The sequence below is a fragment of the Bubalus kerabau genome, chromosome 21 (assembly GCF_029407905.1).
Source record: "Bubalus kerabau isolate K-KA32 ecotype Philippines breed swamp buffalo chromosome 21, PCC_UOA_SB_1v2, whole genome shotgun sequence".
NCBI classification, from domain to species: domain Eukaryota; kingdom Metazoa; phylum Chordata; class Mammalia; order Artiodactyla; family Bovidae; genus Bubalus; species Bubalus kerabau.
In genome coordinates this window covers 3,750,668-3,775,117 of record NC_073644.1, presented here as the reverse complement: position 1 = coordinate 3,775,117, position 24,450 = coordinate 3,750,668, and the positions used below count along the sequence as shown (strand labels likewise).

Sequence of the window (24,450 nt, the reverse complement as noted above, 5' to 3'; positions counted from 1 at the left end):
GGCCTGCAGGGCACAGAGGGAGAGAAGGCGGCAGTGACGCCTTCCTTCCAGATCCTCAAAAAATCAGAGCAGAAACTCAAGTGTTGGCCATTCTGCGTTGGTCACAGGACAGGACTAGTCTTTCTTTCTTCTTCTTTTTTTTTGGCCACCTTAGGAGGCTTGTGGGATCTTAGTTCCTTGACCAGTGATTGAACCTGGGCCCTTGGCAGTGAGAGCTTGGAGTCCTAATGACTGGACTACCAGGGAATTCCCAGAACAAAACTATTCTTAATCTAAGTTGGGGGCAGAAATGGCAGAGGTTCAGGGAGAGGAGAGTCTCCTGGGTGGAAGATCACAAGGCCCAGGACCTCAGTGCGAACGTGGGCTGCGGACAGACTCCATCCCCGCCCCCGCACCCCCACCCCGCCTCCAGGATCCCCCAGTGGACAGGTGACAACACTGCTTGGTGGAAGGGTGAGTGCCAGGGGCTGGGGAGCTGGGGAGGTGTTGTCCCCCGCGCAGAGCCTGGGTTTGGGGCGAGGAGAAAGCTCAGGGAGTGGATGGCGGCCTTGGTCACACAGCAACGCGGTGGTACCTGATGCCACTGCACCGTGCCTTAGAAACGTGTAAAACAGCGATTTCTATGCTGTGCATTCTCTGCCAGGATGATCATTAAAAGGTCGTGCTCACTCTGGGCTCTGAAGCAATGAAAATAAAACAGTGGCGCTGGGATAGGCCTGTCCGCCGAGGTCCCGCCCCGCCCAGGCCGCCACCCGCGCGCCGCTCGGGTCTTGCTCCGCGCGTCCCCGGCCATCGCCGCCGGGAGCCCAGGGCGGCGGAGCGGACCCCGCGGAGCGGCCGGCTGGGGACCAGCCGGCCTGCCTGCAGCCCAGGCCCGCCGGCCGCAGACATGGACGCACGGAGCCCCGAAGCACCCGGCGGACGCGCGCTGCGGGACGTGGTGAGTGGGGACCCTCCCGCGCCGAGCGCCCCTCCCGGACGGATGCCCCGCGCCCGAGGCTGGACACCCTCGCCCCCAACCCAGCCCGCGAGGGGCCACCACCCCCACCCACCCCCAGCTGCTTCCTATTTGCAAAGGAGCTGAAGTGCCAGAGATGAGACGGCCCAGTGCTGGTAGTCTCATTAAGACTTGGTTAAGTGTACACAATTGAATCCACGTTTTTCTGACCAAAAAAACCCAAACCTGATTGCCCGCCGGGAAGCGCTCCAGACAGAGGGCCTGCTCCACACAGGAAAGCAGAGTCCAGGGGAGACCCACCTCGGTGTTCTCGGCTCTAAAGCGGAGATAACACTGCGGGGAGGAAGTGTGTCCTGGACGGGGTGAGACTTCCACCTGGAAATTCAGGGCAGCCTGAGTATGCCCGCCGTCAGTCACTGGGATGGTGTTCCGGTTTGGCCCTTTAACAGGTTTCTGCAAACCCTTTCCGGCGAACAAGCACCCAAGAGTGTAGGGGCAGCGTGCACCCACGCGGTGTGCTCTGGGGACCCTAGCAAAACTCCTTAATAATTCTTTGAGAAGCCGAGGTTAGAGATTTTCTCCTATGCTATCTTCTGGACGTCTGATAGTTTGTTGCTTGTATTTAAATGTCTGATGGCTTTGAGTTAATTGTTGTGGACGGTAAGGGTCAGGCCTGCTTGTTTAGTTGGTTACCCTTTGGCTGTCACTGTTCCAGCTGTTGGTTGAAGCTGTTGGTTGATTTTCTTTACTCTTTGAGTGGGAAAGCCATTTCACTATGTGAAAAATCAACTAATGGTAGGGTGCAGCCTCTGTGAAAAACAGACACGATTGAAGTGACTTAGCAGCAGCAGGCACATGCTGCTGCTGCTGCTGCTGCTAAGTCGCTTCAGTCGTGTCTGACTCTGTGCGACCCCATAGATGGCAACCCACCAGGCTCCCTCGTCCCTGGGATTCTCCAGGCAAGAACACTGGAGCGGGTTGCCATTTCCTTCTCCAATGCATGAAAGTGAAAAGTGAAAGTGAAGTCACTCAGTGTGTCCAACCCTCAGCGACCCCATGGACTGCAGTCCACCAGGCTCCTCCGTCCATGAGATTTTCCAGGCAAGAGTACTGGAGTGGGGTGCCATTGCCTTCTCCGCAGGTACATATATGTATGGAATAGAATACTACTCAACCATAAAAAAGAATGAAGTAATGCCATTTGCAGCAACATGGTTGGACCTAGAGATGATCATACCATGTGAAGTCAGACAAAGACAAATATCATATGATATCACTTATATGTAGAATCTAAAATATGACACAGATGAACCTATCTACAAAACAGTCTCATAGACATAGAGAACAGGCTTGTGGTTGCCAAGGGTAGGGGGAGGGATGGGGTGGGAGTCTGGGGTTGGTAGATGCAAACTAGGACATTTAGAATGGATAAACAAAGTCCTAATATACAGCACAGGGAACTATATTCAATATCCTGTGACAAATCATAATGGAAAATAATATGAAAAAAGAATATATGTGTAACTGAGTCACTTTGCTGTATAGCAGAGATTGGCATGACATTGTAAATCAACCGTACTTCAATTTAAAAAAAGAATTAGCATCAAACAAGAAATCAACTAACTGTTTATAGGGATGGTTCCCCTTCCATGGTTCTTAAAATGCTCTGCATCACACGTAAATATATATTCACTTGTCTTATTCAATTTTTCAGGCAGAAAATCTATTTCAGGAGCTTCAAGAACATTTTCAAGCTCTGACGGCAACATTAAACCTCAGAAATATCCTTTTCTATTTCATAACAAACAGTGCAATGCTTTTGGACTGTGGAACTGTCGTGGACTATCTTCTTGTTTTCTGCTGTTGGTGGATAATTGCTGACCCGGAGCTTCCTGGTGTTTCCATCTGTGCTTTTACAAAGGATCCTGATGCATTAATTACCACCCGAAGGTAATACTTCCTGCTTGACCAGCAATGCAGAGCGTTCATGTAAGGCAGGGATAAAACAGAGGACATACATATAGCACATGATATCCAATGGGCTTTTCCAGCAGGCTTAAATAAATCTGGATGGTCTGCTCAGTAGCGTTTGTACTCCCTCAAACAGTCTGACCCTGAACATGCACTGGGAAGGTCTCCAACCTAGGGATCTTTATAATGGCTCTCCTGGCCTTGTTTTGCTTTGTAACTTCAGCAGCTGACTATCTGGTTAGACGTGAATTCAATCAAAGTTAGGTAGAATGTTTGTTTCTGGTTTAAGAAAACCCAGAAAAAGGGACACTTGCCCTAAGACTTCCCCAAGTGAAGTCACGTCACACAATTAAACTCCTGCCTTAAAACGCATGGGCATCATTTGCTGAGGGAGCCCTTTACTTGCAACTTTTGATCCTGCAGATGGGGCCCAACAGGGAAAAGAAGATTCTTGAACATGATAAAAATAAACAGTAGGAAATTGTTTTAAACAGAGGTAATTTTCATCGTATTTACATGCTGATTAGAGTTTGGTTAAAACACAGTTAAACATACCAGACAAGCTCACATCCTAGAATGCATGTGCAAAGAAAGGGAGCCAAGTTTTCAGAGCTGGGTGCGCAGTGCCAGGATTAACAGCAGCTCCAAGCCTGCGAGGGACGCGGTTAGCGAGCACTGCCCTGAGGTGCTCGTGCCTTCGGCTCCCTCCTTTCATGTGCATCGCAGGGCGTTTCCATCAGCCTTTGAGGGACTGAGCTAGGTGCCCGTGTCCCATGTTCTGCTCTCCTTGACCTTGTACTGGAAGAAATGGGGGGTCGCATTGAAGACTTGCAGAAGAACGTGAATGACTTGATGGCCCAAGCTGGGATTGACAGTCCTGCTCAGAAACACAGGTGAGGCCTTCTTAGGGCACTAATGTCCGCCTGTCACATGTCCTCCACTTCCCTCTTGAACCTATGCCCCGTATTTGCTCAGTAAGGGAACTGCTGCTTCTGCACTGCATGAAAAACCTCCAGGAGTGATTTTAAAAATTCACAAATGCTCTTTTCTAAGTAGAACAGAAACACTCTCTCATTGTTCCTTAAAAAGTGCACGTTTAAAGGAAAAACCACTATTTTAAATGTGGATTTTATTAAAGTACTTTTCACCCTCATCCCTCAAATTGGCCTTCAATCAAAACACAAATCGTGATGAGAGATTGGGAATGATGACTAGTGGCGTCTGTTTGAGATAGTATGTTCGTGGAACCATTTAAAAAGACACAGATGCATTAGGCTCTCCCCCTGGTTCATGAGCGCTTCCTGAGGGTCCCACTCCACCCCCAAGAATGCAGGCATTTCTTTTCTGGTGGAATTTTGCACTTCATTGTTTTTTTTTTTTTTACTATTTTATCTTTCACTTTCATTTTATTTTTATTGAAGTTTTTATTGTATTTGATGTACAATATTATATGTACAGGTGTACATGTAATGTGTACAATGTAGTGATTCAAAATTTTTAAAGGTTAAACTCCATTTATAGTTATTATAAAATATTGGCTATATTTCCCAAGCTACAATGTATCTTTGTAGCTTATGTTATATAATAATTTGTACCTCTGAATCCCCTAACCCTAACTGCCTCTCCCCTGCTCGCCTCTCCCCACTCGTTTGTTCTCTGTATCTGTGAGTCTGTATATTCACTACTTTGTTATATTTTTTAGATTTCACACATACAAACGATAACCTATAGTATTTGTCTTTCTCTGTTTGACTTATTTCACTTAGCATAATGCCCTCCAATTCTATCCACGTTGCTGCCGATGGCAAATCTTCATTCTTTTTTATGACTGAGTAGTAGTCCATGGTATACATATACCATATCTTCTTTATCCAGTCATCTGTTGGACACTTGGGTTGCTTCCCTATCTTGGCAACTGTAAATAATGCTGCAGTGATCATTTGGGTGCATGTGTCTTTTCCAATTAGTGTCTTTGTTTTTTCTGCACTTCATCTTGAAGATGTAGATAAATGCTTGGCCTCAGGTCTTAGACTGAATGTGTTGTCTGTGTAACATACCTGGAGACACAAGCCTTATTTTATTAAGATACTCAAGCATGTTTCACTGACGTAATATTCTGCTTCTGTGAGCATGCTCTAATTTTAGCTGAACAGGTAGATGTGGTTGTTTTCCTTGCCTTCATTTCTCTTTAAGTTGTTATCGCAAGTCAGCTGGCAGATCATTTGTGCTTACCCTGCTGAATCAGAGCAAGTTCACCTGTCAGTGACTTATTTATAAATTTCCACATCTGCTGTTCTGGTGGAAAAGATCGCTGGAATCTGTCCTGGACACATGAGCTGTGGTCCCTTCCTGTCACCACCCAGACGCCAGCAGGCTGTTTTAAGTTTGGTCAGAACCCATCATAGGTTAGGCATCAAGTTAAATGGATAAGCAGGTATCAGAACTTCACCTTTTCAATGCACATACAGCCATTATGAGCTGCAGGTCTGGGGGCAGGCGCTCCAGCTGTGTCTGCAGGATACTTGGCTCTACCCAGGTGGGGGGCTGCCTCAGATGGACCCACCTGCCCTGGAACGCTGTCCTCCCTGCAGGTGCCGGGCACCATGTTCTCAGGCTGCGCTGCCCTGAGGGGGCCGGTGGCCAGGAACGTGGTCCTTTCCTGTCACCACCCAGATGCCAGTGGGCTGTTTTAAGTTTGGTCAGAACCCATCATAGGTTAGGCATCAAGTTAAATGGATAAGTAGGTATCAAAACTTCACCTTTTCAATGCACATACAGCCATTATCTAAAGCAGCATGAGAGGCCAGTTAATGCCTTTTAAATCAAAAGAAGTACCTGAATAGGTCTAAATCTGTTTGCCTAAATCTGTGCTTGTTGCTTCTGCTGGGTCAGGGGTTCCTAACACAGAGCTCTTGCTGTGGATTTCAGGGGATTTGGTAAGCACCTTAAACTTGTGTTCCTGCTTTAAGTAGGGGAGTCAATGACCCCCAAAACTACTGTCCCACGTTCTCCTGGCCCCCTCTCGGGTGCAGCATCTGAACACCTGTCCTGCTGCAGGGAAGCAGGCAAGCAGTTGTTCCAGGAGAATGTCTTCATGCTGTTGATGCAAAGTAGTATTCTGCCATTGGAAGAGCAGGCACTGTTTAATTTGCCTTAAATTGTGCATCCACACAAGCGTCTGACTAAATGAGAATTGTTTAACATTCAGGTTTTCTATATACTGAATTTTTCCTGTAGAAAAGTGTTCTAGTAATTACAGGAAAGTAAGGTACATTTTTTTGTTGATAGTGTTGGATTCAAATTTATTTAACTGCACATTAACTGATATTTAAATCAATCATTACTTCTTTCAATTTTTTTCTTACAGACTTGAAGACAGAACAGTCATTTGAAAATATGAAAAAGTGAAAACTGTACTTTTTGAGTAATAACTATATAACACAAGTTCTTGTTTTTGGTATTTAAGAATTCATTTTAGTAAAATAAAAGATTAAAAGAACAAAGGCAGGGCAATAAGAACGTAATTAGGCAAGAGATCGACCACTTAACAAAGATGGTTGTAAAATGACAGGACACTTTTCAATACACACCTAACATTTGTGGATCATGGGGGAAAAGAATAAGATATAACAGGTCAATTTCCCCCCAGAATTAAGCTCTATATAGAACTTTCTTAAGACTATCATAAGCAGTTTTCTATAGAAGTTGCTTCTTCAACATCTGCATTGCAGTTCAATAATTCCAGTCACATGATTCTGGGGAAGACTCACGTTCACATGTCCAGTCCAAGCAGACCCTGACGGTATGTTGTCCAAACCAAAGGAAAACCAGAGAAGCAGTTGATGCAGGAGCTCTGGACTGCTTCCTAGGACACCCTTACCTGCCCCACCCCTGAGTAGAGGTCGTGACCAAGGAGGTGCACAAAGATTGCACCCATCTTTATCTTGTCAGTTAGAGATTCTTTCAAATAATTGTCAATTCACCTATCTCTGAGCCAAGTGAAAAAAAAAGAAAAAAGCTATGATCACCTAAAACAGGGTCCATTGTAGGCTCTCATTATAAAAAAATAACATTATCCCTGCATATAAAAGAAATCATACTCTTTATACGACTAAGCAACTTCACTTTGACTTTTCACTTTCATGCATTGGAGAAGGAAAAGGCAACCCACTCCAGTGTTCTGGCCTGGAGAATCCCAGGGATGGGGGAGCCTGGTGGGCTGCCGTCTATGGGGTTGCACAGAGTCGGACACAACTGAAGTGACTTAGCAGCAGCAGCAGCAGCATATAAAAGTCAAAAGCACTCCTACAATTCAGAATTACACACTATCAATACTTTTTTCTATGCAAGAAATTTTATATAGTTCATCATATTCCTTGTAATTTAATATCCTGTTCTCATATCATAAACACTTTTCCCCTTGTGAAAGTTTCATATACACTTTTGTATGGTTACTAATACTCTATCATGTGGCAGAAAAAATTTAATCATCCCCTTAACCATTCCTTGGGGTTGAGGTTATTTCTTACTTTCTAGCTAGTATAAATGAGTTTCTTTAATGAGCACTGGCTATCCTTGAATTCTCTGCACATTTCTCTAGGGCCAGAAGTATGACCACAGGCCAAGCACACTGAGCAGAATGTATGTCATTTTATAGCCTCAACAGTAATGCAAACCCAAAGTTTAAACCCAAAGTTTTTAAATTGCATTATTTAAATTCAGTATTCTTGGTGGCTTAAAATCATATTTCCATTTGATTATATGAAAATTTCAAAGCATCTTAGCTGTAATTTTAATTTTAGCAGAAACTAGAGAAAATTACATGAATTAAAATAAACCAAACAGATTTGCGTCTCTATGAATAATACAGGACACAATTTAAAGTCCAGGATTTTTAATAAGTTAAGTAGGAAAGAAAGCTTCTGTTATTAACTAAAATAAAAACATAGACATTGTCAAAAATTTATTAACTTTGCAAAGAAAGTTCTCAGCTGATCCCTTTTTATTGGCTCATTTGGCCATTTAACATCTCAATTATTTACTCAAACCAAAGATATCTATCTTTAAAGAGATTACTTGGCATTTTTTAATATCATATCTGTTTCAGTATCTTCCTAATACTTTTACAAAGAATTGCTATTTTCCAGCACCCTGTTACATATATATTCAGAAAAAATCAGAATGTTTTCATAAGAAAAAGAGGGAAAATAGTAGACAGATTTACATGTACTTAAATACTCTTATTCTAATCTAAATGGGATTAACACAACTTTAGTAGAAAGCAGTTTATTCATTGAATACCTAAGTAAAATGGAGTTACTTCAATATCAAATCCTATATTGATGAATCTGTAATTTAAAACTCACTTAACACTAAGTTATGAAACTTATGAAAATATAAAGCTTAATAATAGAGTTGAATCCATAAGGCAGAAGTGCTGAAAGTTTTAAATTCTCACATTTCATTTCCTTTTTTACAATTGCCTTTATGTATCTCCATAGATTTTTAACTCTCTCCCCAAATCTCCTTTCAGCACCCCCACCCAAGCTTTTTGGAAGTAAATTCCATCACCTCACACCTCCTTCCCTAGCAGAGCCTCTCTACAACTGCTAGCTCCCCTCAACCACACCACATTTTCCAGCCCCAGGCCCTCATCCCACCGCAGGGCCTGGTTCCAAGGTTCCTTCTGGACCGGAGTTATACACACACACACACCCCCCCACACCCCACGCCAGTTAGCACCTTTTGTATGTGATCTCAGCTTGAACATGATGTCCTGAGGTCCTTGCCCTGAACGCCTGCCTGGGTCTGATGTCCTTCATGTGGTCTCTGGCTGACCGTCACAGTTGTCATTTCACTTCTTTGTAATCATTTGCGTCTCCTCCACAAGGCAGCAACGGGCTTGATTTTGTTCACCTCAGCTGCTCAGGGCTGGCAGCAGCCCTGGGACCCCCAAGCTACTCAAACATTTAAACTAATGAATGAATTTTGAGAGTTTCTAAATACTTTGCAATCTTTTCTATGATGCTTTTTTGCCCACGGAGATGTGTGAGAGCTTGATCACTTTTTGACAAGAAAACCAGAGGCCAGAGGAAGACTGGGGACAAGAGCAGTGGCTGTAGACTGGGGTGGTGTGGGAGGCGGCGCCGAGCTCCTGAGGGCGCTGCGAGTGTTCTTTGTAAAACGGTGACGAAAAATGTAAAAATGCAAAAAAAGAATGCTAGAGTCAGTTGCATTTAAAAACCATGTAGGAAAACTCTTCAAAATGATAACCACCTAAAGCAAGTCAAGGTCCCAGTCTGATCTTCAAGACCTCATATAGTCACAAGAAGTCTGAGGAGGTCTCGAATATACACCCTGAGTTTTAACTAAGCAACCCAAGAAACCAAACTTTGAGTGTGGTTTTCGGTAACATCAGCAGTGCTATTTTCTAGGAGAGTTGTAGACAGTAGATGCTTTGATTCTGTCAGTGCCTGAGCTCCTCATCTCTTACTGGCTCAGCACAGACAGAACTGGGCAGTCTAGCCTGTGGACACTTGGATGCCTACATAACAGCCTGTTGCAAACAGAGGGCTGCTGTTTGTTGTACTGTTTCAGATCTTTGTTGTGAATGTCTTAAAACTATGTAAATAGCATTATAACCCAGTATCCTTCTGTACCTAGTTTTCCATTCAGTGGTTTGAGATCTGCCTGTGTTAACATGTGTAGGTCTATATCAATGTAACTAACTGCAATATAATAGTCCTTTGACTATTTGTCATTTGTTTCCAAATAATGCTGCAATAAATAACTCTGCAGACATCACTTTGCCAACAAAGGTCTGTCTAGTCAAAGCTATGGTTTTTCAGTAGTCATGTATGGATGTGAGAGTTGGGCAATAAAGAGAGCTAAGTGCCAAAGAATTGATGCTTTTGAACTGTGGCGTTGGAGAAGACTCTTGAGAGTCCCATGTACTGCAAGATCAAACCAGTCAATCCTAAAGGAAATCAGTCTTGAATATTCATTGGAAGGACTGATGCTGAAGCTGAAACTTCAATACTTTGACCACCTGATGTGAAGAATTGACTCAGGGGAAAAGACACCTGATGCTGGGAAAGACTGAAGGCAGGAGAAGGGGATGACAGAGGATGAGATGGTTGGATGGCATCACCGACTTGATGGACATGAGTTTGAGCAAGCTCCGGGAGTTGGTGATGGACAGGGAAGACTGGAGTGTTGCAGTCTGTGGGATCGCAAAGAGTCGGACAGGACTGAGCGACTGAACTGAACTGAATGCTGCAATACTCTTTCATGTCTCCTGTGTGTGTGCTTGTCTCTGTAGTTTACTTGACTGCTTATTCTATTACTGAATATATTCTGTACCTCCTAGGTTGGTTGCCTCTGTGTCAGCTGCCTTGTCTAGTTCCTGGACTTTGCAATAAAACTCATCATGGGAAGAATGGGAAACAGAAGTCTCTTTGTGCCCAGAGAATCGGGGGTATCATCACCTTTCTCTACTAGTTCATTTCAACTTGAAAAAAGCAACATGCACAGCAATGAGGCAAGGTTTGATAGCCCTACCGATCTAGGTTTCAAATTCATGTCCTCTGCAATTAGTTGTGGTGGTGGTTTAGGCACTAAGTCGTGTTTGACTCTTGGGACCCCATGTACTGTAGCCCACCAGGCTCCTGTGTCCATAGAATTTTCCAGGCAAGAATACTGGAGTGGGTGAAAATGAAAGTGAAAGTCGCTGAGTCGTGTCCGACTCTTTGGGACCCCATGGACTATACAGTCCATGGAATTCTCCAGGCCAGAACACTGGAGCGGGTAGCCTTTCCCTTCTCCACGGGATCTTCTTGACCCAGGAATTGAACTGGGGTCTCCTGCGTTGCAGGAGGATTCTTTACCAACTGAACTGGGGTGGGTAGGTAGCCATTTCCTTCTCCAAGGGATCTTCCAACTCAGGTATCGAACCTGGACCTCCTGCAGTGCAGGCAGCTTCTTAACTGACTGAACCACCAGGCCAGCCCAGTTAGTTGTAACTCTGGGCAACTACGGTTCAGTTTCCCTCTCTGTAAACTATCTACCTGGCAGGTGCCTGGAAGGATTTGAGAAATGACGTATAAGTTACTTGGTTAAGGGTGAGGTGGAGGGTAATAAGATATAAGCTTTTTACAATAAGACATAAACATAGAATAGAGGCCAAATCATAATTCAGTGATATTATACTTACAAAGCACCAGTGAAAAGATAATTTTTAAAGTCAAATGCAAATGAAGTTATTTCAACTTGCAAATAAAACAAATTTATAATAGAGTAAATTTACAAACATGAAGTACGATTTTTTGTTTTTCTGTTAATAAAGCTTTATCAATGAGAGAATTCATATGCCATGCAATTCATCCAACTAAAGCATACAATTCAGTGATTTTTCATATATTCACAGACATGTATAACCACCACAATTCTGCAAGATTTCCATCATCTCAAGAAGAAATCCTGTGCCCATCAGCTGTCACTGCCCAATTTCCACATCCTCCAGTCTTACGCAAACACTAATTAGCTGTCTGTCTCTATGGATTTGCCCATTCTAGACATCTCCTATAAATGGGATCACACACGACATAACAACTAGTTTCTTCTACTTACGTTAATGTTTTCAAGTTTGGAGCCTACATCAGTACTTCAGTCCCTCTTATGACCAAGTGATAGTCTACTGCATGGATATAGCACACTATATTCGATCTACTGGGGAGCTGATGGACGTCTGAGATGCCTGTCTTTGGCTCTTATGAAAAATGCTGCCATAAAAATTCGTGTCCAACTTTGTGTGTGGACATACATGTTTGAATCTCTGAGATATACCTAGGAGTGCCTCTGAAGGGTCAGATGGTAATTCCACACCGTATTTTTGAGGAACTGCCACACTGGCTTCCACAGTGACTGCACCACTGTCCCTTCCCACCAGCAGTGCACGGCATCCCCTTTCTCACATCCTTGTCAGCACTTGTAGTAACGGACCCTTGAATCTGTTCACACCCATTCTCATGGGTGTCAAGTGTCATCTCCTGGTTTTGATATGCATTCCCTTGGTGACTGATGATGGTGAGCATCTTTTCAGGTAATTACTGGCTAATGGTCTTGCTTGAATAAATGTCAGAAGTATACTATCAAATGTTTTTCATATGCCAGGTACTTAGGATCACATTTTTTTTCTTTAGCACCTCATATGACACAGTATTATACTATTTTCAGGAAAATTAAAACTGGAGACATTAAACTGCATATTTGCATTTGAGTTTTATATCCTTTTTTTTTTTTTTAATATTTATTTGGTTGTATTGGGATCTTTAGTTATAGCATGCAAATTCTTAGATGCAGCATGTGGGATCTAGTTCCTTGACCAGGGATCAAACCTGAGCCCCCTGCATTGGGAGTGCAGAGTCTTAACCTCCAGACCACCAGGGAAGTCCCTATCAATTCAGTTCAGTTACTCAGTCGTGTCCAACTCTTTGTGACCTCATGGACTGCAGCATGCCAGGCCTCCTTGTCCATCACCAACTCCCAGGGAATGCTGTGACTGATATGAGTACAGCAGGTGTCAGACAGCAGACGCTACCATCCTCTTCACATGGGAGAGCACTTGCCCAAGGGCTGTGAAGCCAGGTGTGGGCTCCAGGTGTGCTCCCCAGAGTTCCCTGTGCTCCTCTCTCGACTACGTAGTCTGCACTGAGATGTGCCCAGGAAGATCCCAACTAACAAATGCTGCTGGGGTAAGCGAGATAGGAGAGGAACTTGAGATTATGAGGAAGAAAGTAGCTACACGGATTGAAGGGTCTGGTTTCCACATAAAATACAGTACGCACATCAGATTTGATCTTAAGAAGTGTAAGAATCAGCTCTTAGTCTTTAAAGGGAAGACTGCAAAAAGCATTATTTTATCGTACTGTTTTTATAACCAGAATAAAATGTAACTTTTCGTTAAGTGTGTATTCTTCCTGAACTCAAGCCTTTGGTTCTATTGAGGGATCAGCTGTGTCCCTGACAATTTCTGTGCTGGAAGTCCTCACCCCTGGACCTCAGAATGTATCCTGTGGAGATGGGGCTGTTGCAGACGTCATGAGTGGAGATGGTCGTGCTGGAGCAGGGCAGCCCTCGCCCAGTGGAACATCTGAACAGACACATGCACAGGGAGAACAATGTGTAGGATGAAGGCTGGGACTGTGGTGAAGCATCACCAGCCAAGGGACGCCAGAAACTACCAGAGCCAGGAGAGGGGTGGGAACAGACTCCCCGTCAGGCCCCGGAGGACCAGCCTGACAGCTGGATCTTACTCCAGCCTCCGGAACTATGAGACACACTGAGCCTCACTCAATGGTAGAGAGTCAATCCTTGACTACCAAAATCATTAATCTGTACACTAAGTTTCTTAGTAAATAAACAATTTTGATCATCCCCATCACTGTGTATTTATTTCAGTTAGATATCTACAGATATTTGCTGATACAAAAATACAGTGACCAGGCAGACTGAAAGGTGAGGCAATGCCACCCACACTGCAAAACCCTCCAGCTCCTTAAGCTCCGCGTACTTTGCCAAACGCTTTCTCAAAGGCTTTAAATAGTTGAAAGTACTTCAACATGAGAACGACCCCAGGGCACCACGTGCACCAGGTGGGCCGCGCTCAGTATCTGTACTTGGTGGAGTAGTCCTTCGGAGACACGACCAGCCCACGGCCCTTGCGGGCGCCCCGGTACACTGTCTCGATGATGTCGATCATCTCCTGCTTGTCCTCCATGGCCCAGTTGATCTTGTTGTTGTTGCCGGTCCCCAGGTCGATCATGATGTGCTTGTTCCTGTAAGAGGGAAGGGGTCAGTGCTCACAAGAATCCCTCTGAAAAAGAACCGCATGGAAACATGCCTTACATCCCCACCTCCATTACAGGCTCTTATCAAACATCAGCACGATCAAGAGGATCCACCACGGTTTAGAAGAAGACTAGAAACCATCTAAATACTGTTAAAAAGACACACATATTCCTTCTGTGTGCTCTGTAATTCCTTAGGACAAATCACCTATAGGGCAATCAAGGGTCGAAGGACACAGCCTCAGTCACCTGGTAAGCCAAACAGTTTTCCAGGGGGTTGTAGTAACTTACTTGAAAAAGCAATGTGTGAGTTTCTCATAGTGTTCTTGTGAGCACTTAGTGTAAATGTAACTGAAAGTCCTATTGACTGTGAAGTGAATGATATTTTGCATTTCTCGATTCTCCACAGATGGATCTTTCAAGAAGCTACTTTTTAAAATGAATTTATATGTGCACTTCATAAAATAAAGATATTAACCCTTGTTGTACCAGCTGCACTAATGGCTATTGATTTAACTTTCTGTTTCTGACAGGCTATGCGTCTGGCTGCCAGCTGTGGTTTCCTGTCGTGGGCTCCACCTGGGGCTGCACTGAGGTCTCCTTCCAGTCAGAGCGAGCTTCCAGGAGGCAAACTGGATGTCACTCTCCTGCTGCAAAACTTGCTTCCAGGAGTCACACCGGCCCAGGAATCCGGGCATCTGGGCCTGGCCCTGCCCTCCCTTCCACACCTGCCACTCCCCACCCCCACCTGTGTCACCCACATCCTTGCGGGTCCCCAGATGTGCGGGCCGTTCTGCCCTGTGCCCCTGCTGGGCTCACGCCAAACATATTCAGCAGCCTCGACACACTCCCTGCTGCCCGATGACAATCAGTATTTGTGCCTCTGCAAATACTTGCTGCAATACTGTGACTTATAAGAAAAATATATATGTGCACTCAAAGATATACTCTCCTATGTATTTGGTTTTATCCACAGTTCCTGGCTCAATACTGCCAAAACCTTTGGAACTGTCTGCAGTAAGAGTGATGGGATATTTGAACTCTGGTCCTCAGTTCCTGAAGACACTTCACAGCCATAAAGCGGAAATGGGTGCCTTGCTATTCCTAGGCACCTCTCCTGTTACAAGGGAGTTCATGTTAACAAAGGCCACTTCTAGATCCTACGATTGCTTGTGGGTGAGGGGAAGCCCCTCCCACCGGCACGCACACATGCTGTCACCTGTCACTTCTCCCTGGTTTCTGGTGCTATCTGCTCTGCTTTGCCATCAGAGGATGTTCTGTGACAGCAGGCACCCTGTCTGATCTGATTCATGTCCCAGCATAGACATAAAACTGAGCAGGACTCTACGTGTATACATATTTGGTGAATAAATTAACTAAAATATTGTTACTACTTGTCTTACAATTCTGGGTTGCAGGAACAGCAGAAGGCTTTGTCTCCTTTTCTGAGTGCAGCATCAGTTCTAAAATATCAAAATACACATCCAGCCCCAGCACCACTCAACCTCTTTCCCCATAAAGGCATCTCCTGCCCCTCAAGGCTGGTCACACGCGGTGGAAGGCAGGATCCAAGACAGGAGGACTTTGGGAGAATTCTGAGGGGCACACAGAAAAGACCCAGACTGCCTTCAACAGCCTGTCAGTAGGAACATGGACTGGGAGGGGGTGGGGATGCGTTACAGGGAGTGGAGGATGTCTGCGACACTCCAAAGTGATGGACGTAGATACCAGCTGAAGACACCTAAGTGTCTAGAAGGCGCTGCCGAGTTTCATGCTGCTTACATTAAAACGAGAAGAGAGACAAACTGGTGTAAGATCTGTTAACCAGAAAAATTTCTTGGCCTCTCCAGATAGCAGAAGGTGCTGAAATCCAGAAATGGCTGCTCAACTCTTGACAAAGAGGCCACAAAACCTTCTGCGGAAACCCAGGAAAGACCTAAAGTCAGAGTGTCCAGTCACAGGACGGGCTCTTCCTCAAGGAAACAGCTGTTGGGCAGAGGGCACCCCAGAGCCCAGGACAGGAACCCTACTTGCTCAGAATGAAAGGGAAGAGCATGCAGTGAGAAGAGCTGACACAACCCCAAAATGCTGCTGGCAGGAAGCAGTTGAAAAATGAACCAGCTGCAAATGCCCTTCATGAAAAGGCAAAAAATAAAAACCTGCATTGGGCCAGGAGGACGACCCAGTGCTGCATCAGAGCTCCTCCTCACCAGGCCCCTCCTCCCCATTTTCTCTCCTTGTGAGCCCAGAAGACTGTTTCTCAGGACTGTCCACACTGTGTCCTGGAGGGGGGGCCACAGATAAGGAGCAGCCTCCAAAGCTGGCCAGAGAAGCCTCATCCACACCCGATTCTGCAATGGGAGCTGACGGTGGGGGCTGCGGCAGGGGCAGGACATGACTCTCTGTAGCCGGGGGTGGGGGTGGGGGTGGGGGTGGGCCTGGCCTGGCACGCTGCAGTGCACAGAACCCTATAAGACCCCTATCTCTGGAACTGGGCTGCAACGCGACCATGCCCATCGTTATACATGATACCGCACAGGGGGGTCTGCAGCTGTTCCCATGGTTACTCATCAGTTAATTTTAAAATAAGGGGATTCTCCTGGATTAAGGGGTTTGTCTAATCCAATCACACGTGCCCTCTGAAAGCAGAACAGGATGCTGGAGAAGCTTATGAAAAGAACTCAACTCACTGCTCAGGGTTTCAAAGACAGAGGAGCCTCTAGGAGCAGAGAAGGGCTCAGCAGAAACAGACCTCCGACCTGTGACCACCAGAAACTGGATCCAACCAAAAGCGCCCCTGAGCCAAGTGGATTCTTCCCTGACCAACAGCCTAGATGGGAGCCTAGCCCGTGACTCTGGCCGTCGGAGACCCCACATCAGAACCCTGAGCCTGCCTGGACTCTGACCTACAGACCACCAAGTTTGTTACACAGAACAGAGAGTGAGTACACACCCTGCATGCCCCACCCAGACCTCCTCACCCACTAGGGAGCTCTGCTGCTAGAGCTGGCCTAGTGTTTATATTGCTACTTACTAACTTCTGGTAACATAAGAAATTCTGACAGACAAGTAAAAACAGTGTCATATGGTGATTTCTTTCCAAATTAAACCTTCACAACAGAAATTTTTTTTTCACTCATGCTGTTACTTAACTTTATTATAGAAATAGCAAAAACCGTGTTTATATCTGCATCAGACTCCTGTGTCTAACCAGTAGCTACTCTGCATTCTCCATTCATGCAAAGTTTGTAAATCATAGGTGCAAATTCATTCAAGGTCATCAGGGAGACTCTATTACTTGAGCCAATGATTGATTGACTAGGGTCCACAAAAGAATTTTTCAGCTGATAAAAGATCTTTTTATAAGATTTTGTATTTACAAGCAAACTAACGAAGTACAGGTTTCCCTCTTGGATATCACAAAAGGATGCTAATCAGAGTCAGTAATATATTTAAAAACTGAGTTACTGTAAACACATTTTTCATCAACAGATTAAATTTAAAGGTATCTTAAATGTCAATAAGAATGTCCTCCATTTAATTACACTTCACCTAGGTCCCTGGGTAGTTATTTCAAAAGAGTAATTTGTTACTGAGTAAATGGTAAAACTGGAATTGTTACTTTGAAAATTATTTAAAAGATCACATTGATTGCCTGGTGATACAAACTGTATTATGATATGACCACATTACGACTTCCTTCTAAAGATATCTTGATTGCATTAAATGCCCAGACCATCTTTTCAATTTAAATAACAACTTTAAGATAAGTGAACATACCTGAAGAAAAACATGACAGTACACGGATCATATAACTCATACATTTTGTTGAAGTCAGGTACTTCTGTAATATCCACAAGATAAATAACTGCAAAATTTTTAACCTAAAAGTAAAGGAGATGGGGAGGGGGGAGAACTGAAATAACACATCAACTTTTTTTCTGTAAAAGCACATTAAAAAACAAAAACAAAAGAATCTGTATATAACAGGACAATTTTCAAACTAGCTCTGCAACAGGTTTTCCTGGGAGAGCTGCCACGTGGGCCATCACTTCACTAGCATCACAGTCCTGAGAACTGTCCATTAGCATGTTTAACATCTTCCAGCCAGCAAGGTATGAGAATCCTGCAGGAAAAGCCCACAGACACATCGCTCATGCTGGTCCAGTAAAACGCTACATGAACTTTTACAAACATTTAATTGTATGTAGCAAACAAATGCTTTAAAATATGCCCCTGGAATTCAGCCACACACTCCCCTCTAACTTAGGTCTGGACACCTGCACACACTAAGGGCCTAACAACTCAAATCATATTGTAGGTAACAAATGTTCTTTAATTTCTTCCTTAATTGCAAGTCCATCACAGAACATTTAGAAAACCCAGAAAACCATAAATAAAATTACGTCCAATTGCAACACCCAGAGTTAACTGCTGAGAAGATATTTTTACTATATTCTTTCCCACTTTTTCTGGTCTATATGTTTATGCTGTTCTAATAAAATGTGATCATATGGTGATCATACTACAATATTTTGTATCTGACTTTAATTATGAGTGTCCTCATATAAATTGTATACTATATATAAGAAAACAATCAAAACAAAACATTATGGCTACTTAACAGTTCATCAAATGGCTATGCCATTATTTTACCATTCTTCTGTTATTTTTTTTTCATGAATATAAACAAAATTTCATTAATATCATTATTCACATATGAATATGAACATTATTACCCTTAAATTTATATACGTATTTTATTATTTCTTAAGGATAAACACCTAAAATAGAATCTTCAGAACAAGGGATACGACATTTTAAATGCTCCTTATAATTTCTGTCTCAGTGCCTTTTAGAAAGCTTATACCAACTTAAAATACTGTGGGTTGAATTATGTCCTTTTACGCCAACAAGAAAACAAACTGAACCCCTGACCCCTCGTTCTCAGAACGTGGCCTGACCTGGGAACAGGGTGCTTGCAGAGCTCATAAGTGAAGGTCAAAAGAGGTCATACTGGAGTCTGAGCCATGATCCAACCTGGCTGGTTGAAACAAGCCAAGGGAGAACACAAACACGCCAACTGAACCCAGAGGGCTAGGGAAGGCACCCAGAAGTCAGGGAGCACCCCAGGAGGGGAGACACCAGGATGGGGAGAACAGCTGGGACTTTCCCGAGGGAGCACGTTCTGCTGACACCCCAGTCTCGGACTTCTGACCCTCAAGCTGTGAGGCAACACATTTCTCTTGTTTTAATCTGCCCAATTTGTGATGCTTTGTTATGGCAGCCCCAGGAACTGCACAGAAAATGCATATTTCTTCCTCCAAACTAACTCTAAAAACCTGACTGTAATTTACCAGTGAAATAGCATGCTGCTGCTACTGCTGCTGATGCTAAGTCACTTCAGTCGTGTTCGACTCTGTGCGACCCCAGAGACGGCAGCCCACCAGGCTCCACTGTCCCTGGGATTCTCTAGGTAAGAACACTGGAGTGGGTTGCCATTTCCTTCTCCGATGCATGCAAGTGAAAAGTGAAAGCGAAGTCGTTCAGTCATGTCAGACTCTTCGCAACCCCATGGACCGCAGCCTACGAGGCTCCTCCATCCATGCGATTATATGGTTTAATACTACAGTACAAAAACTGAGGGATTAAATGGTACAAGACTGACAGAATACTGGTAATTGCGACAAGTATTAAGTATTAGGTATTAAGTCCACTATGCTCTGCTCTCTATTTTTGGGAATATTAAGAAATATTGACTATGGACATTAAACCACCACCTTCCACAAAAAGGAGAGAAGGAAGTTTACATTTCACGAGCACGCCTTTTGCTGACAGGCGTCAGTGCTGAGGTAGGGGAAGAAAAGGAGTCTCTCTGAGCCTATCCCACATCCCCTCTTCCTAGTGTGCACACAGAGACAGAGGACTGCTGAGGGCAGCCACTTGCTCTGCTGCACAACTGCCTCCTGGCAAAAGTTACCCTGCTGGTTTATAAGTTCTGGTGGTTGTGGTTTAGTTGCTAAGTCGTGTCCGACCCTTGCAACCCCATGGACCGTAGCCTGCCAGGCTCCTCTGTCCATGGGATTCTCCAGGCAAGAATACTGGAGTGGGTGGCCATTTCCTTCTCCAGGGAATCTTCCTGACCCAGGAAACAAACCTAGGTCTCCTGCCTTTCATAAGTCCTGCCTGCATCTAGTTTTACTAAGCAGAGATATTTCACTTCTCTAATTAAAAAAAAAAAAAGATACTACAATGTAAAAGTTAGGTATTAACATCACAGTATAACCAAACACACACACACGCACGCACGCACGCACACACACACACACACATAGCTTCCTAAAGCATAAAATGACAACTCAATGATATACAACTTTCACACTGTGAATGTTGGTTTTTACGTGAGACACTTAAAAAAGGTCTCATTTTCTTTTGCCTCCAGTGATGAGTAAGAAAACCGTAGCTCATTCAGAAGTCAAAAAACAAATGACACTACAGTCCTTCATCATCTATTCCTTCCACATAAATCCCATCAAGATAGACGTGAAGCCTCACAAGGTCAGGAACCATATCTGCTGTCTTTTCTGGTGGTCCTCGAGCCAACCAGGACCTGACATACCCGGGGCACCAGTAAATATCACTAGTTGAATGAATGAACTTCAGAAATACACATATATTTCAAAACTCAGAAAATGTTTTATTGTCACTATGGACTTAATTACATAATCCTGAGTTCAAACAGACCTGCCTTAAAAGACAGTCTGTTCTTCCTAGAGGTGACCTGACAGGTCCTCTAGCCCTGCAGCACCAGCTGGCCTCTCTCTCAGTGACAACGCAGTGCCAGTCCTGCACGCCACTCAATGCCACTCACGCATGTCACTAAGACTGAAGGCTGTCAGTGTCGCCTTCCACCTTCTCTATGAAGCTCCTCCATTAGCTAAGAACCCACCTAAAATTCTGGACAAATGTTCTTTTTTTTTTTTTGGACAAATGTTGACTGTCAATTGGTACTATGTATTTTTGAAGTATCAATTTTTACATTTTTAGATAGTTCCTTTCAAAGCCATCAAAAAACTGTATAACTTCCTTTTCTCAAACTATTATTTGCCCTGATTGGTTACTGGTTCCTATGAGATTTCTCAATTGAGCATACATTTTTGCAGATTCAACCTACTTTATGACATATTTAAGAAAGAGCCCCAAAAGTCATTCCTAAATAATTCCATGAATACATTTACCTTTATACAAATTAGAAGGTCTGACTATGAAATAGTATCACTGAGGTTTTGCGTATTTTAAATTCTACTTGTACGAACTCTTTAAACATACAAGAATTAAACATCCCATTTATTCTTACACATAATGGGACTTGGTCACAGTGCTGCCAAAGTACACTCCTCCAAAATGGCAAGACAAAATAGTCTTACCTTGAAGCTGTGCATACAATCACCCACTAATCAGAAAACTTTATTTTTTTTTAATATTTATTTTTATTTATTTATTTTGCTGCACCAGGTCTTTAGTTGTGGCACATGGGAGCTAGTTCCCTGACCAGGGATTGAACCTGGGCCCCCTGCTTTGGGAGCCTGGAGTCAGGGCCACTGGACCACAGGGAAGTTCTGGAAACTTTATTTTGATAATAATTCTACCAAACTCCAGACATCTGTAAAATCTTTCAACGTATCTCAATGTTTTCAGTACAGCTTAAAACTAATCCAGCATGAGATGGGGTTGGAGCTGCTGAATCAGTGAGTCAATAAAACACATTCCAGGAGAATAGTATAATCAAGTCCAGCCTCAATGTTGGAATTTTACTCACTTTAAAACAGCTGGGGTATCCAAACAGAGCTCGTAACAAGATGAGGAAGATCTCCCATTATCTGCCATTTCTGCAGAGGGAGATAGACAGTTAAATTGTTCTTTATACTAATACCTTAAATTTCAAAAATTCCTGTTGAATGTCCCCAAAAAGGGCCTCCAGAATTATAAACTCATATTCTGCCCTTATACTAAGCAGAAAATAAAACATTAACAGTTTTGTAATGCATTTCAAGTTTGCATTTTTAATGACTATAATATTACATAGTATTAGAAGTTTATTAAAATAGAAATCCAAGTTCTGGATGAAAGAAAAAGAATAACTTAAAAGACCAAAGAAAAATACTCCAAGTGAGCCCAATTAAACTGTTCTTACCAACAGGTTCTAGTCCAAAAAGAGCACGCTTGCTAGCACTACAGCAATTTGGTCTCTGACTGCTACACAGGGATTAGAAAAGAACAGTTCTGGTCAAAGTCCCTAAAAACTTACATTGACACAAAATCTGTCTCCTAGCTAAGAGTATCTTGCTGAGTTTTGCTCAGATACGAACAGCAAACAACCCTCACGCCTCTGCCATCCTAGCCTCGTGCTGAGGGCGACCAGGTCTGGACATCCCCTGGTGCTTACGCGCCACCTGCAAGGCAGAACCCAGAACACACACCTAAGTTACATCAGCGTCCACACAGCAGTGATTCGATTACTGGAACAGGGTCTTCATCCGTCATCACTGACTTCTGCAGTCTCTGCCCTCGACCACTGCGACTCAAGTCATGGGGAAATGACTTCTGGGCACCACCTCACTCCTGACCTCTGACCCGACAGGGAGGACCCGACTGGCAGAACCCTGCTCTCCTGAGTTCCCCAGGCATCTCTTCAAGCTCCCTCAACGCCTTGACGTCCAAGAGGAAGAGGAGGGTAAGGTTATCACCACAGACTCCTGCTCTGACTCGGATCTCATTGAAGGGATTTGGAATTCCTGGGGGAGCTTCTGGACCTCATCTCAGATCTGCAGAATCAGACTCTCTGAGATGCACTTTTGGTGACAGACACAGAAGGATGGTCCCTAATGTTCACAGTGCCACCATCCCTACCTCCCTCTGCCTGTCCTACCAAAGAGGAGACAGTGAAAATTACTGACGGCAGGTCAGACTACTTCTCGATTCCTAAATACAAACTATATCCTTACACCTGTTACTCTTTACTCAAAAGAGTTATTTTAACCCAGCCCATATTGGCATATCTTACTCCTGTGAAATAAATGATGGCTTCAATGTTTCCCTTATTTTTATACTCTTTAATAAAATGAATAACCTCTCAAATTAACACTGAATATTAAATTTTTATTAATACCCTAATATTTTTGCCTCTTGCCCTATTACTACAATTGCAAAAATCTAAATCAAATTTACCTTAAAATACCCAAGAGACACAGAAAGAGAATTAAGCCCTAGTTACTCAACAGCGCCCTACAATTGCTCTTTATTGTCAGCAAATGGCCACAGACTACTCCGTGTACTAAATTTAAGGATTAGGAAAACTAGTTCTAATTTTTCCCAATGTTTCCTACATTGGAATCACTCTAAGCTATAAATCAAGTCACTTACAAAGAGCGCCCTGGAGAAAAGAAGGGACTCAAAGAAAAAGAAGGGAATTTATTATGTTGTTACCAGAGATGTTCTGCTCAATACATACAACAAATAAACACGGTACCAAAAAAAATGACAAGTTTTTAAAACTAAGGCATTCAAAGTAAGCTCCTACACTCAGCCAAATTCTGCAAATGTGTTTTGCTCTTGGCACTATAGATGTAAATTTTTGAAAACACCTTATGAGTTAAAATCTCTATAAATTAATAAGAATCTTTTCACTTCTTGAGGGAGACACATCATGAACCTCTTAAAATTTTGAAAATCTACGGAAACTTCTGCCAGTAAGGATATGAGCTATTCTGACCAATATTCAGGTATTCAGGGAGCCCATCCTCATACCCCAAGGTAAGTCTGTACTTCTGTGAATCCTATTGCTTCTCTTTAACCGGTAAACTGGCTGTGCTTTTAATTCTTACCGGCAAAACAACAGCAATCCAACAGGATGCAAACACCAAACCGGGCGGCAGGACGCGACGGGAGGTGTGGCTGGTTTACCTTTTCAGCTATGCTGTACAGAACCTCATCCATCTTCATGCAAGTAGGGTCCCAGTCGTGCCCAAACCGAATGACGACCACGCGGTCTTCTTCCGAAAGGATGGCCTGATCCACCTGCCAGCCGTTGTGCAGGTGCGGGAGCATGTACGACATCTTGAGCCGACTGGTCTGCGGGGGAGTGGGGGGAAATCACCGGCCAGCTCCTCCCAGCTCCCCCATGGCACACCAAAGGAACCCCCCACCCCAAGGAGCCTCACCACGGAGTCCCCTCACGAGGTGTCACCCTGCGGGGCCCCCACCCCACAGAGCCTCACCACGGGGCCCCTACCCCACGGGGGCTCACCCTGCGGGGCCCCCACCCCACGGAGCCTCACCACGGAGCCCCCGGCCCACGGGGGCTCACCCCGAGGGGCAGTCGATGCGCCGCCGGCAGGGCCAGGCCCGCGTCTACCAAGTTCCGACCCCGAGCCCGCCACAGGAACGCCTCTGCCCCCCGGCCAAGATCACACACCCGCGCATCACTCGCCGCCCCCTCCCCACCGTTTCCAGCCGCGCACGCACCTCTGCCCACACCGGGCCCTCCCGCTCAGCGGTCCTTCCGGGCGCGGAGCGCTCCCACAAGGCGTGAGCGCCGGCCAGTGAGCCCACGCGCCCACAGAGCGTGAGCGCCGGCTAGTGCGTGCGCGCGCCCGCAGAGCGTGAGCGCCGGGC

General features: G+C 44.4%; 2 protein-coding genes across 5 annotated transcripts; one reads left to right on the top strand and one right to left on the bottom strand.

The window, feature by feature from the left end:
• The first annotated feature begins 775 nt into the window (after positions 1 to 775).
• On the top strand, positions 776 to 15,136 carry HSBP1L1 (heat shock factor binding protein 1 like 1). 2 transcript variants are annotated; one of them, XM_055559695.1, is made up of 4 exons: positions 776 to 940; positions 2,673 to 2,739; positions 3,729 to 3,822; positions 14,310 to 15,136. In XM_055559695.1, exons 1-4 carry the CDS (start codon positions 890 to 892, stop codon positions 14,368 to 14,370), a joined length of 273 nt encoding a protein of 90 aa, XP_055415670.1. In that variant the 5' UTR covers positions 776 to 889; the 3' UTR covers positions 14,371 to 15,136. The 2 variants fall into 2 exon arrangements, 1 of the variants encoding a protein (XP_055415670.1); XR_008706850.1 differs by lacking the exon at positions 14,310 to 15,136 and adding an exon at positions 6,297 to 10,365 and having other exon boundaries at positions 2,673 to 3,822.
• Positions 13,362 to 24,450, bottom strand: TXNL4A (thioredoxin like 4A). Of its 3 annotated transcripts, XM_055559694.1 has the most exons (5): positions 23,740 to 23,797; positions 21,971 to 22,032; positions 21,596 to 21,665; positions 17,557 to 17,660; positions 13,362 to 13,764 (listed from the first exon to the last, which is right to left on the bottom strand). In XM_055559694.1, exons 4-5 carry the CDS (start codon positions 17,598 to 17,600, stop codon positions 13,593 to 13,595), a joined length of 216 nt encoding a protein of 71 aa, XP_055415669.1. In that variant the 5' UTR covers positions 17,601 to 17,660; positions 21,596 to 21,665; positions 21,971 to 22,032; positions 23,740 to 23,797; the 3' UTR covers positions 13,362 to 13,592. The 3 variants fall into 3 exon arrangements, with proteins under 3 accessions (XP_055415669.1, XP_055415667.1, XP_055415668.1); XM_055559692.1 differs by lacking the exons at positions 21,596 to 21,665; positions 21,971 to 22,032 and adding an exon at positions 24,301 to 24,450 and having other exon boundaries at positions 23,740 to 23,907; XM_055559693.1 differs by lacking the exon at positions 21,971 to 22,032 and having other exon boundaries at positions 23,740 to 23,878.

Coding starts and splice junctions, on each gene's coding strand:
- HSBP1L1 (XM_055559695.1), top strand. CDS start 890: ATGGACGCACGGAGCCCCGAAGCACCCGGCGGACGCGCGCTGCGGGAC. Junction 941..2,672: donor GACGCGCGCTGCGGGACGTG/GTGAGTGGGGAC, acceptor TCAATTTTTCAG/GCAGAAAATCTATTTCAGGA. Junction 2,740..3,728: donor GGCAACATTAAACCTCAGAA/ATATCCTTTTCT, acceptor TTGACCTTGTAC/TGGAAGAAATGGGGGGTCGC.
- TXNL4A (XM_055559692.1), bottom strand. CDS start 23,892: ATGTCGTACATGCTCCCGCACCTGCACAACGGCTGGCAGGTGGATCAG. Junction 17,661..23,739: donor TGTACAGCATAGCTGAAAAG/GTAAACCAGCCA, acceptor CTTTACTTTTAG/GTTAAAAATTTTGCAGTTAT. Junction 13,765..17,556: donor ACTGTCATGTTTTTCTTCAG/GTATGTTCACTT, acceptor TCCCTCTTACAG/GAACAAGCACATCATGATCG.